General features: G+C 35.7%; 1 protein-coding gene across 5 annotated transcripts in view; it reads left to right on the top strand.

Annotated features, from left to right (window-relative positions):
* Positions 1–1888, top strand: part of LOC128649388 (uncharacterized) — a 46185-nt gene extending 44297 nt beyond the window's left edge. For all 5 annotated transcript variants that reach the window (XM_053702629.1, XM_053702631.1, XM_053702633.1 and 2 more), the window contains one exon: positions 394–1888. In XM_053702629.1, coding sequence (XP_053558604.1) covers positions 815–1732 — 918 coding nt within the window. In that variant the 5' untranslated portion in view covers positions 394–814 and the 3' untranslated portion in view covers positions 1733–1888. The remainder of the gene's footprint in view (positions 1–393) is intronic.
* Positions 1889–14874: the final 12986 nt, after the last annotated feature.

Here is a 14874-nt window from a genome sequence, read left to right as displayed (position 1 = left end):
TAACCATATACTTTATTAGTTAAGACAACAAAAGACGCCATACAAATGATGCATATGGATTATAAAACCACAAAATAAGAACTACAGACGATTACTAAGCACGTCAAACATCAGGGGAAAAATATGCTTAATGAAATCATGATCACTATCATTATTGGAATTGTCTCGAGATATCCTTATTGTCAGTATATACCAGGGTTATAATATAATTTAACAAACCACAGTAAGCAGCACTCAAGGGAAATGTTAAAATCCAATATTTTATTAGTATAGTTAAAATGACACATTCCAAGAGTTGGGGGGACAGAAAGCAAGACATCATTATGCGTTTCGTGCCTGTCGGCACTTAGTCATAGGATAATGTGAGCCTTTCATCCCTCTTTTTCTTTACAGGATTCCTCTGATAGTGACTCGGAGGAAGAACAGCCAAGTGTGCAGCCGAAGATTAAGAACACAGCTGTCCCTTTAGGAGGAAAAAAAAACGTAGAGCTGGGAGAAGAAAAACAAAGACAATCAAAAAGAGTTCACAAGAAGGATTAAGTTTAACAGTCATTAATCTGTCAAATTTTGAGCTTAACCAGGAACATTTGAGTGTTTTGTCTAAAGGACTTGGGTTTGCACCGACTAACATCTTTTCTCCTTTTAAAACATTGATTGATGTTAATAAATTGGTTAGGAAGTTGGCATTGAAACAATTTTTTCATCTGATGAAATTGTGGGTTATCTTGATTTCAAGGATAGTTGTTTATTAGAACAGCTTAGAGATTTGGATAATCATGATAGTTGTTCTTATGATGATGAATGCCCTAAACCTATGAAAAAAAGATCAGATTTTTATTCCACTAATTTTAGTGGTTCTTGTTTTGATATCTTTCATAAAAAGGTTGAACAGGAAATTATAGAATTGGGTGAAACCAACAAGAGTAAGGGGTTTCATCACAATCTCTCTGTTAGGGAGAGGAAAGCTATTGCTGAACTACAGGATAACCACAACATTGTCATCAGATCTTCGGATAAGGGTGGCAATGTTGTGGTTATGAGAAAGGAGGAATATTTTAAGGAAGCTCATAGGCAATTACAAGATGGTATCACCTATAGGAATTTATCGCACAATCCCGTACATGATTTTAGATTGAAGATGAGGAGATTATTCCAACAAGTGGTTGCACTGAATGTTTTGACAGAGGAAGAAATTAACTCCCTTATTCCTGAGCACCCAGTTGTGCCCATTTTTCATTTCTTACCCAAGATTCACAAGAACCCTGAAAGACCACCAGGAAGACCCATTATTTCCGGAATTGGCTCACTTTTTGAGTCACTTTCGGAATGGGTAGATAGTATTTTACAGCCCCTGGTAATAAATCTGAGTAGTTATCTCAGAGATTCAGGGCACTTGTTATCTATTCTGAACAATATTAAGTGGAAGAGTGGGTACAAATGGGTGGTCATTGATGCAGCTTTGTTATATTCAAGTATACCCCATTCTCTGGGCATAGTTGCCATAAAGTTCTTCTTAGACAGGGATATTAATTTCTCTGTAGAGTTTAAATTGTTTCTTTGTGAGGTGGTTGAGTTCCTACTGAAACATATTTTTTTATGTTTGATGGTGCCTATTATTTACAAACATGTGGCACCACGATGGGGGCAAAATTTGCCCCTCGTTTGCAAATTTGTATGTTGGATGGTGGGAGCTCAACTACCTATATGGAGACGTGAATCCATTCTGCAGTAATATCATACAATACAATAGATTTATTGATGACTTGATCTTCATTGTTGAAGAACCTTTTGAATTTGAGCTATTTTTTAAATTTGTAAATAACAATGAATTAGGGTTGAGATTTACAGGGGAATTGCTAGATGACAAGGTTAACTTTTTGGATTTGGAGTTGATGGTTCGGTTGTGCTGGGTTCTATTGGGACTGATACCTTTAGAAAGCCTACTTCGGGCAATACAATTTTGCATGCTGCTTCATGTCACCCTGCACATATAATCAAGTCGATTCCAAGAAGCCAACTCCTAAGGTTAAGAAGAAATACAAACTCAGAATCTCTGTTTGAGATACAGGCTGGTAAACTCATTGAAAGACTTAAATGTAGAGAATATGAAGAATCAAATATGTTACAAGATCTGGAGGAGATCAGGAAAATGGATTTCAAAGCCAAAAAGAAAAAGAGTAAGGATTGGAATTTAGTTGGGGGTAAACAAACCATTGTTTTCTCTACTGAATATTCAATTCAGTTTAAACAGATTTGTGATATCTTAAAAAGAAATTTTATTGTTTTAAAGAGTGATGATATTTTGGCTCCTTTGATTGACAACATTAAGTTTGTCTCTAAAAAGCCACCAACTCTGGCAATGAGGTTATCACCAAGCTTGGTGTCCCGAAGGAACAACAGTACTGGTGTTGATTGGCTAAACAAAAAGGGTACTTTTAAATGTGGTACCACTAATTGTGGTATTTGTGGTTTTGTACTGAAAGGTAAATCCTTTAAAAGTACAACCACGGGCAAAGAGTTCAAAATTGAACACTATGGTAATTGTGGCACAGAGTTCTTGGTGTATCTCTTAGAATGCTTAATTTGCCATGAACAGTACGTGGGTCAAACAACTCATAGCTTGAGGTCGAGAATTGGAGAACATAAAAGAGACATTAAGAATTACAACAAAGATTCAAGTATGGCTAGGCATTTTAACTGTTATCACTTTTTAAATAAACCTAGAATAGGAGTTAAAATAATTGATTTGGCAAAATTGCCACCAAGATGTGGGAATAGGAATAAAATCCTGATGAAAAAGGAATTATATTAGATATTCATGTTAAAAACAAAGATGCCCCATGGCATGAATAAAGAACTACTTCATTGACTAATACTATTTACATATATTTAAAAAAAAATGAAAATGATAAATGGTTTTGGTCTGTGTCTGGTATTTCATACTGAATCGTTATATGTGATATTTGGAAGGGGAACGTATAATATATACTTAGGCTGTGTGTTTTTGCATATATGTATATATATTAATAATGAATAATGGGCTTTATTGGCTCATTAACATTATATGTTCTCTTTAATAACATATATATGTTTTCTTTTGTACTTTACTAGTTCTTTATGCTTATGGATTATAAAGATACTATGGAATTTCATATCCCAAATATTTCACACATTTATATAATTTGCAATATTTAGATTCACTTGATATTATCAAAGAGTGTTTTTGATGTTTAAGTAATTATTTATAAGAATGGATGATTGGTGTTCAGTTCCAACTATAAAAATGATTGTAGAGATGTTGAAAATAATTCTCTTTTCATTCTCATTTTTATATCCATTTCTCTATATATTCTTTCTGAAATTTGAACAATACTTACGTCTAATCTTATTTTCTTTTTTATGTTATATACTTTTCAATAAGATCTCTAATTCAAATTGTGATTGAGATATTTGTCTCTTTTACTGATTTTAATTTGCTACATTGTTATGTTTTTTGTAAGCAACACTGTTTCCTCTCTTGATGGTCTAAGTGATTTTAATAGTGTTCAGCTTGTGAACCCTTTAGATGATTGCATGAAAGGCCAATAAGAGGGCTAACTTGTGGAGGTGCTAAGACAAATAGATGAGAGCCACAGGTGGTTACCTTTAAGCTTTATACGTGAGGCCTCCTAGCTGGTCTCAAATGAACTGTGGAAAGATAAAGAATAAGTATAAAGCGCCTAGGAAAAGGCTGGGTGATAGCTGGCCCAACGGTCTGGTCAGACTCCAATAAAGTTAAAAGCCCTTAGTACATTAAAACGACATAAAAAAGCCCATAATGGAAGATTAAATGTTAAAATCTTAATTTAATACAAATAGTAATGACATAGAAATAAATGTAAAACCAAAATAAATTACAATGATAATTACGATTCGGATATAATAAGTCTCCTAAAAATGTTCAATGAATGTCCAAAAGATTGTCCTATAGGTAAAATCCTGAAAAATGCTTTAGAAGTCACACAGTCACAAAGGGTTTGTCCTCCAAATGTTGAGACTGGCAAAACTGGAGTGATGCACACGATGAGGAAAATAAAAACTGACGTGATAAAAACAATCAAATGTAGACGGTATGTGAAAAAATTTGAAAAATTGTGAAAAAATAGAAAAAGTCAAAAATAAAAACTATATATATATATATATATATATATATATATATATATTATATATATATTAAAAAAATGTGTAAAAATTTAGTGTTAAAAATGGTGAAAAAAATTTATGAAAAAATATTAATGAAAAATAGTATAATAGTCAAAACGTTTTTTGGTCTCTTTTTTTCTCACACTTTTGGCTCATGTTTTTGACTTCTATACTATTTTTTCATTATATTTTTTCATTAATTTTTTTCACCATTTTTAACACTAACATTTTACACATTTGTTTTGTTTACATACATACATATATATGGTTTTTATTTTTTATTTTTTTCTATTTTTTTTCACAATTTTGCACATACCGTCTACATTGATTGTTTTTATCACGTCAGTTTTTTATTTTCTCATTGTGTGCATCACTCCAGTTTTGCCAGTCTCAACATTTGGAGGACAAACCCTTTGTGACTGTGTGACTTCAAAAGCATTTTTCAGGATTTTACCTATAGGAACAATCTTTTGGACATTCCATTGAACATTTTTAGGAGACTATTATATCCGGATCGTATTATCATTGTAATTTATTTTGGTTTTACATTTATTTCTATGTCATTACTATTTGTATTAAATTAAGATTTAAACATTTAATCTCCCATTATGGGCTTTTTTATGTCGTTTTAATGTACTAAGGGCTTTTTAACTTTATTGGAGTCTGACCAGGACTGTAGGGCCAGTTATCACTCAGCATTTTCTAGGCGCTTTATACTAATTCTTTAACTTGTGGGTGCTCACATTATCCTATGACCTAAGTGTCGACAGGCACGAAATGCGTAAAGATGCCTTGCTTTCTGTCCCCTAACTCTTGGAATGTGTCATTTTAACTATACTAATAAAACATTGGATTTTAACATTTCCCTTGAGTGTTGCTTGCCCATGGTTTGTGGGATCTTTATTGCGGTGTGCTCAGCGCTGGCATGCACCACGTCACAGTATCCAGTACCACCCCAAACATTTGCAACACACGCAGTCCTGTCAGTGGAAGGAGGAGTAGCGTCGTCAGGCCTCGAGCAGCATAAGGAATTGTTTTATAATATAATTTATTTGTTATTATTCTTTAAAACAAACCCCCAATTAAAAAAGGTATATACGAAACCAATTGAAATTAATAATTATTCCTAAATTCTTTAGATTAGTTAAAATTTATAAACACATTGAATTATATTTATAGGAACTAGATTATGAATCAACCATACACATATTAACCTTACTCACAATGAATCGCATTAAAATACCACAATAAAATACCTGAATATGGACTGCTAATTTCACAGTGTTTAGATAAACAATATACCAAGATACTTTACACAATTCTTACTGGATTTCAATAGATTTAAGATAACTTTCAGACAAGTATAATTAAGTTATTTAGCCCACAAATTATTCAATTAAAAACACCAGAAATTGTATATATTATTAATGCAAACAGCCAATTTATATGCCAATATGTCTAACCTGAAATGATCTCTTATGTAGCTACAATAAAGCAAATTCTAAAATATATATATATATAGTAATAACTGTAATTAATTTATGATACTAAAATACGAAATTCTTTCTAAACATTAATATTTAATACCAGGTATACTTACTACAATCTAACTAAAGCTTTAGAATATCTTTGATTTAAAATATTAAATATACGGTTGCTTATACTTTACAAGGTTCACCAGTTTGAGAATTAATATCCCAAATATGTCTATAGTCATATGTTATAGGAGAATTATACACATTTGTAAGAGAATTAATCATGATAGTTTCTTATCCACAAAGAGCGTTCCAACGTATTTGTCTTACAGAAAAATGTGTTCGCACACAGGTCTCTCTATAAGCAAAATGGTCAGCCAGCAGGATTGCAACAGTTACCAAGAAAAAAAATTCAGCCAAGATTTTTTCTCTCTGTGTGCAGGGGAGACAAAACTCCTCCCCATCTCTTAATCATTCAATAGATTTGTATATGCACACTTCTCTGATTGGCTACTGGGAAATGTCATGTTTAACAGCCAAATGCCTTTTGGTTGTAATTCTGGATTTAGGTCATCGGGGGCAGCAGACAAGACAAACAGTTTCATTTTCAACATTGCTATACAGTAAATACAGTTCTTATATTTTTTTATCAAATGCCTATATTTTTACATACTTTTAATCTCTACGCCTAGATTTAGAGTTCTGCGGCCAAAGGGGTACGTTAGCTATGCGTGTTTTTTTCCCCCCCGCACCTTTTAAACAACTCTGGTATTGAGAGTTCTCAGAAGGGGCTGCGTTACGCTCCAAAAAGGGAGCGTACAGGCAGATGTACCGCCACTGCAAACTCTCAATACCAGCGGTGCTTACGGACGCGGCCAGCTTCAAAAACGTGCTCGTGCACGATTCCCCCCATAGGAAACAATGGGGCAGTTTGAGCTGAAAAAAACCTAACACCTGCAAAAAAAGTAGCGTTTCAGCTCCTAATGCAGCCCCATTGTTTCCTATGGGGAAACACTTCCTAAGTCTGCACCTAACACCCCTAACATGTACCCCTGAGTCTAAACACCCCTAACCTTACACTTATTAACTCCTAATCTGCCCGCCCCCGCTAACCGCTGACCCCTGCATATTTTTTTAACCCCTAATCTGCGCTCCGTACACCGCCGCAACCTACATTATCCCTATGTACCCCTAATCTGCTGCCCCTAACACCGCCGACCCCTATATTTATTAACCCCTAATCTGCCACCCCCAACGTCGCGCTACATACCTACACTTATTAACCCCTAATCTGCCTACCGGACCTCACCCGCTACTATAATAAATGTATTAACCCCTAATCCGCCTCACTCCAGACTCAAAAACCCTATAATAAATAGTATTAACCCCCTAATCTGCCCTCCCTAACATCGCCGACACCTAACTTTAAGTATTAACCCCCCTAATCTGCCGACCGGACCTCGCCGCTAATCTAATAAATGTATTAACCCCTAAAGCTAAGTCTAACCCTAACACTAACACCCCCCCTAAATTAAAATATAATTTTATTCTAACAAAATAAAATAATTCTTATTAAATAAATTATTCCTATTTAAATCTAACATACTTACCTGTAAAAATAAACCCTAATATAGCTACATTATAAATAATAATTATATTGTAGCTATTTAATAGTTACCTAGTTAAAATAATTACAAAATTACCTGTAAAATAAATCCTAACTTAAGTTACAATTAAACCTAACACTACACTATCAATAAATTAATTAAACTATCTACAAGTACCCTACAATTAAATAAACTAAACTAAATTACAAAAAAACAAACACTAAATTACAAAAAAAAAACACTAAATTACAAAATATTAAAAAAGATTACAAGAATTTTAAACTAATTACACCTACTCTAAGCCCCCTAAAAAAATAACAAAGCCCCCCAAAATAAAAAATGCCCTACCCCTATTCTAAAATAAAAATTGTAAAGCTCTTTTACCTTACAGCCCTTAAAAAGGGCCTATTGCGGGGCATGTCCCAAGGAAAACAGCCTCTTTTGCATTTAAATAAACATACAATACCCCCCCCCAACATTACAACCCACCACCCCACATACCCCCTAAATCTAACCCAAACCCCCCTTAAAAAACCTAACACTAAGCCCCTGAAGATCTTCCTACCTTGTCTTCACCACCGCCGGGTATCACCGATCCGTCCAGAAGAGGGTCCGAAGTCTTCCTCCTATCCGGCAAGAAGATGAGATCCGGACCGGCAAACAATCTTCATCCAAGCAGCATCTTCTATCTTCTTCCATCTGGCGTGGAGCGGGACCATCTTGAAGCAGCCGACGCAGATCCATCCTCTTCAACGGACGTCCTAAGTTTCGAATGAAGGTTCCCTTTAAATTACGTCATCCAAGATGGCGTCCCCTCGGATTCCGATTGGCTGATAGGATTCTATCAGCTAATCGGAATTAAGGTAGGAAAAATCTGATTGGCTGATTGAATCAGCGAATCAGATTCAAACTCAATCCGATTGGCTGATCCAATCAGCCAATCAGATTGAGCTTGCATTCTATTGGCTGATCGGAACAGGTCATTTTGTAATTATTTTAACTAGGTAACTATTAAATAGTTATTAACTATTTAATAGCTATTGTACCTGGCTAAAATAAATACAAAGTTGCCTGTAAAATAAATATTAATCCTAAAATAGCTACAATATAATTATTATTTATATTGTAGCTATATTAGGGTTTATTTTACAGGTAAGTATTTAGATATTAAATAGGAATAATTTATTTAATAATAATTATTTTATTTCGTTAGAATAAAATTATATTTAATTTAGGGGGGGTGTTAGGGTTAGACTTAGCTTTAGGGGTTAATACATTTTATTATAGTAGTGGCGAGGTCCGGTCGGCAGATTAGGGGTTAATACTTGAAGTTAGGTGTCGACGATGTTAGGGAGGGCAGATTAGGGGTTAATACTATTTATTATAGGGTTTGCGAGGCGGGAGTGAGGCGGATTAGGGGTTAATAAATGTATTATAGTAGCGGTGAGGCCCGGTCGGCAGATTAGGGGTTAATAATTGTAGGTAGGTAGCGGTGATGTGGGGGGGGAAGATTAGGGGGTAATAAATATTATGTAGGGGTCGGCGATGTTAGGGGCAGCAGATTAGGGGTATCATAGGGATAATGTAGGTTGCGGCGGTGTGCGGTCGGCAGATTAGGGGTTAAAAAAATTTTAATAGAGTGGCGGCGATGTGGGGAGGCCTTAGTTTAGGGGTACATAGGTAGTTTATGGGTGTTAGTGTACTTTAGAGCACAGTAGTTAGGAGCTTATGAACCGGCATTCAGCCCAGAAAGCTCTTAACTCCTGGCTTTTTTCTGCGGCTTGAGTCTTGTCGTTAGATTTCTAATGCTCACTTCAGCCAAGACTCTAAATACCGGCGTTAGAAAGATCCCATTGAAAAGATAGGATACTAAAATGGCGTAAGGGGATCTGCAGTATGGAAAAGTTGCGGCTGGAAAAGTGAGCGTTAGACCCTTTCCTGATTGACTCTAAATACCAGCGGGCAGCCAAAACCAGCGTTAGGACCCCCTAACGCTGGTTTTGACAGCTAACGCAGAACTCTAAATCTAGGCGTTAGTTTTAATAATTATATGTTCCATATATGGTCTGTTTAATATAATTTATTCTGAGAATTTCAAGATTAAACATGAATTTACTCCATTTATAAGATCTTAAAAATGTGTTTAAAAATCATATTTTCTATGGCCTAGATTTGGAGTTTTGTCGGTAACGACCCGCGTAGCTAACGCCGGCTTTTTTCTGGCCGCACCATAAAAATAACTCTGGTATTGAGAGTCCCACATAAAGGCTGCGTTAGGCTCCAAAAAAGGAGCGTAGAGCATATTTAACGCAGGCTGTTCCGATCAGCCAATAGAATGCGAACCTCAATCTGATTGGGCTTGATCGGATCAGCCAATCGGATTGAACTTGATTCTGATTGGCTGACTCATCAGCCAATCAGAATATTCCCTACCCTTAATTCCGATTGGCTGATAGAATCCTATCAGCCAATCGGAATTCGAGGGACCGCCATCTTGGATGACGTCATTTAAAGGAACCGTCATTCGTCGTTCAGTCGTCGGCCAGGATGGATGTTCCGCGTCGGAGGTCTTCAGGATCCTGCCGCTCCGCTCCGGATGGATGACCATAGAAGATCACGCTTGGATGAAGACTTCAATCGGATGGAAGACCTCTTCTGCCCCGCTTGGATGAAGACTTCAGCCGGATCATGGACCTCTTCAGCCCCCCCGCTTGGGCTTGGATTCAGCGACATCGGAGGAGCTCTTCTGGACAGATCGGTGACCCCCGGTGAGGTGAAGACAAGGTAGGAAGATCTTCAGGGGCTTAGTGTTAGGTTTATTTAAGGGGGGTTTGGGTTAGATTAGGGTATGTGGGTGGTGGGTGTAATGTTGGGGGGCTTGGGTATTGTATGGTTTTTTTTTTACAGGCAAAAGAGTTGAAACTTCTTGGGGCATGCCCCGCAAAGGGCCCTGTTCAGGGCTGGTAAGGTAAAGAGCTTTGAACTTTAGTAATTTAGAATAGGGTAGGGCATTTTTTTATTTTGGGGGGCTTTGTTATTTTATTAGGGGGCTTAGAGTAGGTGTAATTAGTTTAAAATTGTTTGTAATATTTTTCTTATGTTTGTAAATATTTTTTTATTTTTTGTAACTTAGTTCTTTTTTATTTTTTGTACTTTAGCTAGTTTATTTAATTGTATTTATTTGTAGGAATTGTATTTAATTAATTTATTGATAGTGTAGTGTTAGGTTAATTGTAGGTAATTGTAGGTAGTTTATTTAATTAATTTATTGATAGTGTAGTGTTAGGTTTAATTGTAACTTAGGTTAGGATTTATTTTACAGGTAATTTTGTAATTATTTTAACTATTTTAGCTATTAAATAGTTCTTAACTATTTAATAGCTATTGTACCTGGTTAAAATAAATACAAAGTTACCTGTAAAATAAATATTAATCCCTAAAATAGCTATAATATAATTATAATTTATATTGTAGCTATATTAGGATTTATTTTACAGGTAAGTATTTAGCTTTAAAATAGGAATAAGTTATTTAATAAGAGTTAATTTATTTTGTTAGATTTAAATTATATTTAACTTAGGGGGGTGTTAGTGTTAGGGTTAGACTTAGCTTTAGGGGTTAATACATTTATTAGAATAGCGGTGAGCTCCAGTCGGCAGATTAGGGGTTAATGTTTGAAGTTAGGTGTCGGCGATGTTAGGGAGGGCAGATTAGGGGTTAATACTATTTATTATAGGGTTAGTGAGGCGGATTAGGGGTTAAAAACTTTATAATAATAGCGGTGCGGTCCGCTCAGCAGATTAGGGGTTAATAAGTGTAGGCAGGTGGAGGCGACGTTGAGGGGGGCAGATTAGGGGTTAATAAATATAATATAGGGGTCGGCGGTGTTAGGGGCAGCAGATTAGGGGTACATAAGTATAACGTAGGTGGCAGCGCTTTGCGGTCGGCAGATTAGGGGTTAATTATTGTAGGTAGCTGGCTGCGACATTGTGGGGGGCAGGTTAGGGGTTAATAAATATAATATAGGGGTCGGCGGTGTTAGGGGCAGCAGATTAGGGGTACATAAGTATAACGTAGGTGGCGGGTCGGCAGATTAGGGGTTAAAAAAATTTAATTCAAGTGTCGGCGATGTGGGGGGACCTCGGTTTAGGGGTACATAGGTAGTTTATGGGTGTTAGTGTACTTTAGAGCTTTATAAACCGGCGTTAGCCCAGAAAGCTCTTAACTACTGACTTTTTTCCTGCGGCTGGAGTTTTGTCGTTACAGTTCTAACGCTCACTTCAGACACGACTCTAAATACCGGAGTTAGAAAAATCCCATTGAAAAGATAGGATACGCAATTTACGTAAGGGGATCTGCGGTATGGAAAAGTCGCGGCTGAAAAGTGAGCGTTAGACCCTATTTTGAGTGACTCCAAATACCGGAGGTAGCCTAAAACCAGCGTTAGGAGCCTCTAACGCTGGTTTTCACGGCTAACGCCAAACTCCAAATCTAGGCCTATGAAAAGATTTAAAAGGATTATAATACCTTCATCATGGACTCAATTACTTTCTCAGTTATCATCTTAATATCACATATACCTTGAGATCAGCAATCAGATGTAGTTTCATATAATTATATCTATATTGGATTACTATCCCATATAAATATTTCATATCTGCATATGTCTTGCTGAGTGTATAAAACATATGATATTATTTGAAACACCAATTATATATATACTTATTAGATACCTGAAAAATATAAGAATATGTTATCCATTACATTTATTACAAACCTGAAATGCATTTCTCAGATCCATGGACATATACATTGTTATACAAGACTGAGGTATACCTTATTGAAAATTAAACCTAAGTTGTACTTTAAAATGAATTTCAGAGTTACAATGCAAACATGTGTTTCTTGTTAGCCAGCCTAAATGCGTATCTAGTCTTCAAAGGAAATCCAGTGAGCCATTGTGTTAAATTATCACATGTGTCTGTTAGCTCATAATATCTTGAAATTATGTTAGCTTATCTGAAAATAGTGCAGAATTTCATCTCCAACACCCCAGGATGCATTTTGAGAATCTTCAAAGGGTTGTTTGTGATCTAACATTTGATTGCCAAGTAAGTGTTAATTACTATCTTTCTGGGCTCTTAGCCAGTTCCAAATAGGTCATCACAGACAGCATGCCTCGTATATCTTTACATGGGGTCACCACCTGATATCCTTTATTATACATTTTGGGCAGGAAACCCCATATATGGGCTTTCAAACTTGAGAGTGTCATTCTAAGGCTTTACAGGTAGTGAGTTCCTTTGTTCTCAGATGTTCTGTTAATCAGGAAAAAGCATCTCATGTCTGACCTCAGATTTGCAATACACAGAATGTATTCAGAGATAAATGAGCATGGTCAAATTTAATATTTGATAGATTGTATACTTATTTTATTATATTAGTATCTATATATTGTCTACTGACATTCACGGATACCCTGCCCATTATAATCTAATGATTCTAGCAGAGGCCTAGTTGATGATAACTGTATGGCCTAGTGGAGGAAGAATGGCATAATGCAGAACTGAAGGGACACAGCATTTCTTGTCTTGGTTTTTTTTGGTGGTGGAACTCACAACACTCCCTTTGGACTCCTAATTGAACACTGCCATGTAACCTTATTTTCTTGTGTATTAATTCAAATATGCCAGTGCTAGAAAAATGTAAATAAATGTTTCCAATGATAATACATGTGTGTCTTTATTTGTTTGTAATAATGGGACATTTTTTAATGACAACAACTTAAGGTGCAGTGTAGTGTACATCCTTTATGTGTTTGCAGTTTGTTTTTTTAGCAGCTTTAATGTATATCTCTTAATAAAGGAAAATATTTGGCTATATCTTGCAATTTCAATAAAATATTTTTATTAGTTCATAACAATATGATAATGATCCAAATTTGTATTGCCTGAGGAAATGACCAGTTTACGGTCGAGAAACGCGTAGCAGTGTTTTGGAATAAAAGCTTGTTATTTTTAACTTCATCTGGAGTTGTCATTGCTTTTTAACTGCACAGCAAGCCAGTCGCTATATCAACCCATTGTTTAGGAACAAGGGTTCCTCTAAACACAGCAGAAAGCATTTTGGTGCTTAAAGACACAGAGGATCGGCTGAACCACTCAGTGTGCTAACCACTGCAAGAGTTAGCCTGCTAGCTGGCACCGGTCACCAGTATGGTGCATCTCTATCCGGTAAGCCTTTTAAATTTCACTTTGCGGTCCTATAAAGACTGATTCACACTATGAGGCACCCTCTTCTTTTTGTACAATATGATAATAATCCAATTTAATATAATAGTACAAAATGACAATTTATAGTAGGATGAGTACAATTATTGAAGTCTCACTGTCCCTTTAAACACATCTGTCTCAAGTAGCGGCCTATGTATTAACATAGAGGTGACTTCTTTATACTATATAGTAATGTAAGAGTAAAAACTCCATTCAAGATTATAATGTTGATTACTTAAATGTATTTTGTGTGCGTGCAATGTAAATATGTTTGGAATATTTGTTCAACTCGTTTGAAAGAAACCTCTATAAATGTGTTGTAATTTTTTTTTTTCATGTGTTCATGAAGCTATTTCTGCATTTTATTGATGTTAATTTTGTAATATTCGCATTTGGAATGTAAAATTCTTTAAAGTATTGCCTACGTAATTGTAAACAGTTGTTTGTATGCAAACTATAAAGCTTCCCGCCCTGTTTTAACACGTAATCATAAAGCAGTGTACTAGTTTCAATAGCAGTGTTTTGAGTTGGTAACATGCATTGTGCCCCCAAAAACAGCACACGTATATTTAGATAATGTACGCTGGTATTACAAGTTAGCCGTTAATGCAAACGTGCGCTTCCATAGGCTCCTATGGGAGCCTCATTCAGATATCATCACAGACGGCATCAGAACTTCAGCGCCAGTGAAGGGGGTACGTTGCACAGTGATGGTGCAATCAAATATTTACAGTATGTCTATGAGTAACGTCTGTAGGGGGTGCGAAACGTGTTGTCACATACATGGTTTACTATGAACACATAGTTTCCACTGACCGCAATGTAAAGGCACTTTTTTTTTCACTGCCTTTTTTTTCTAACACCCCACTCCCACCAACTTTAACCCCAAAATAATGCCTAGTGCAGTAAGTTTATTAAAAAGTAAAGATGCTGCCATATTTATTTTTTAATAAACTACACTAGACAGTATTTTTAGGGGCATTTGGGGCAGATTTATAAAATTAACCAGAGATCCGATCTCTGGTTAATTTTATAAGCGCTAATTGCTACCGTGAGCTGCGGATGGGTACATAATCAGACACTTGTAATGGCTGTTTAATTATTGCTAGTTTGCGGGGAGCGCAATAATGTAGTGCCCCCACTTGTAATCTAGCCCTTAGTCTTTATATCTCAGCAAACACTGCTTGTTTTTCTCAATGAACAAATTAAGCACCTACTAGACAACAAAATCTACCTGCATGCGACATATCATAAAGCTTGTTACATTTTCAATATTGTAATAAATTTCATAATAAGAAAGAGCAAAAAAATAGCACAATATCACTTCTTTAATATGTA

Source organism: Bombina bombina, chromosome 2 (genome assembly GCF_027579735.1).
Source record: "Bombina bombina isolate aBomBom1 chromosome 2, aBomBom1.pri, whole genome shotgun sequence".
NCBI classification, from domain to species: Eukaryota; Metazoa; Chordata; class Amphibia; order Anura; family Bombinatoridae; genus Bombina; species Bombina bombina.
This window is presented reverse-complemented; position numbering and strand designations above follow the sequence as displayed.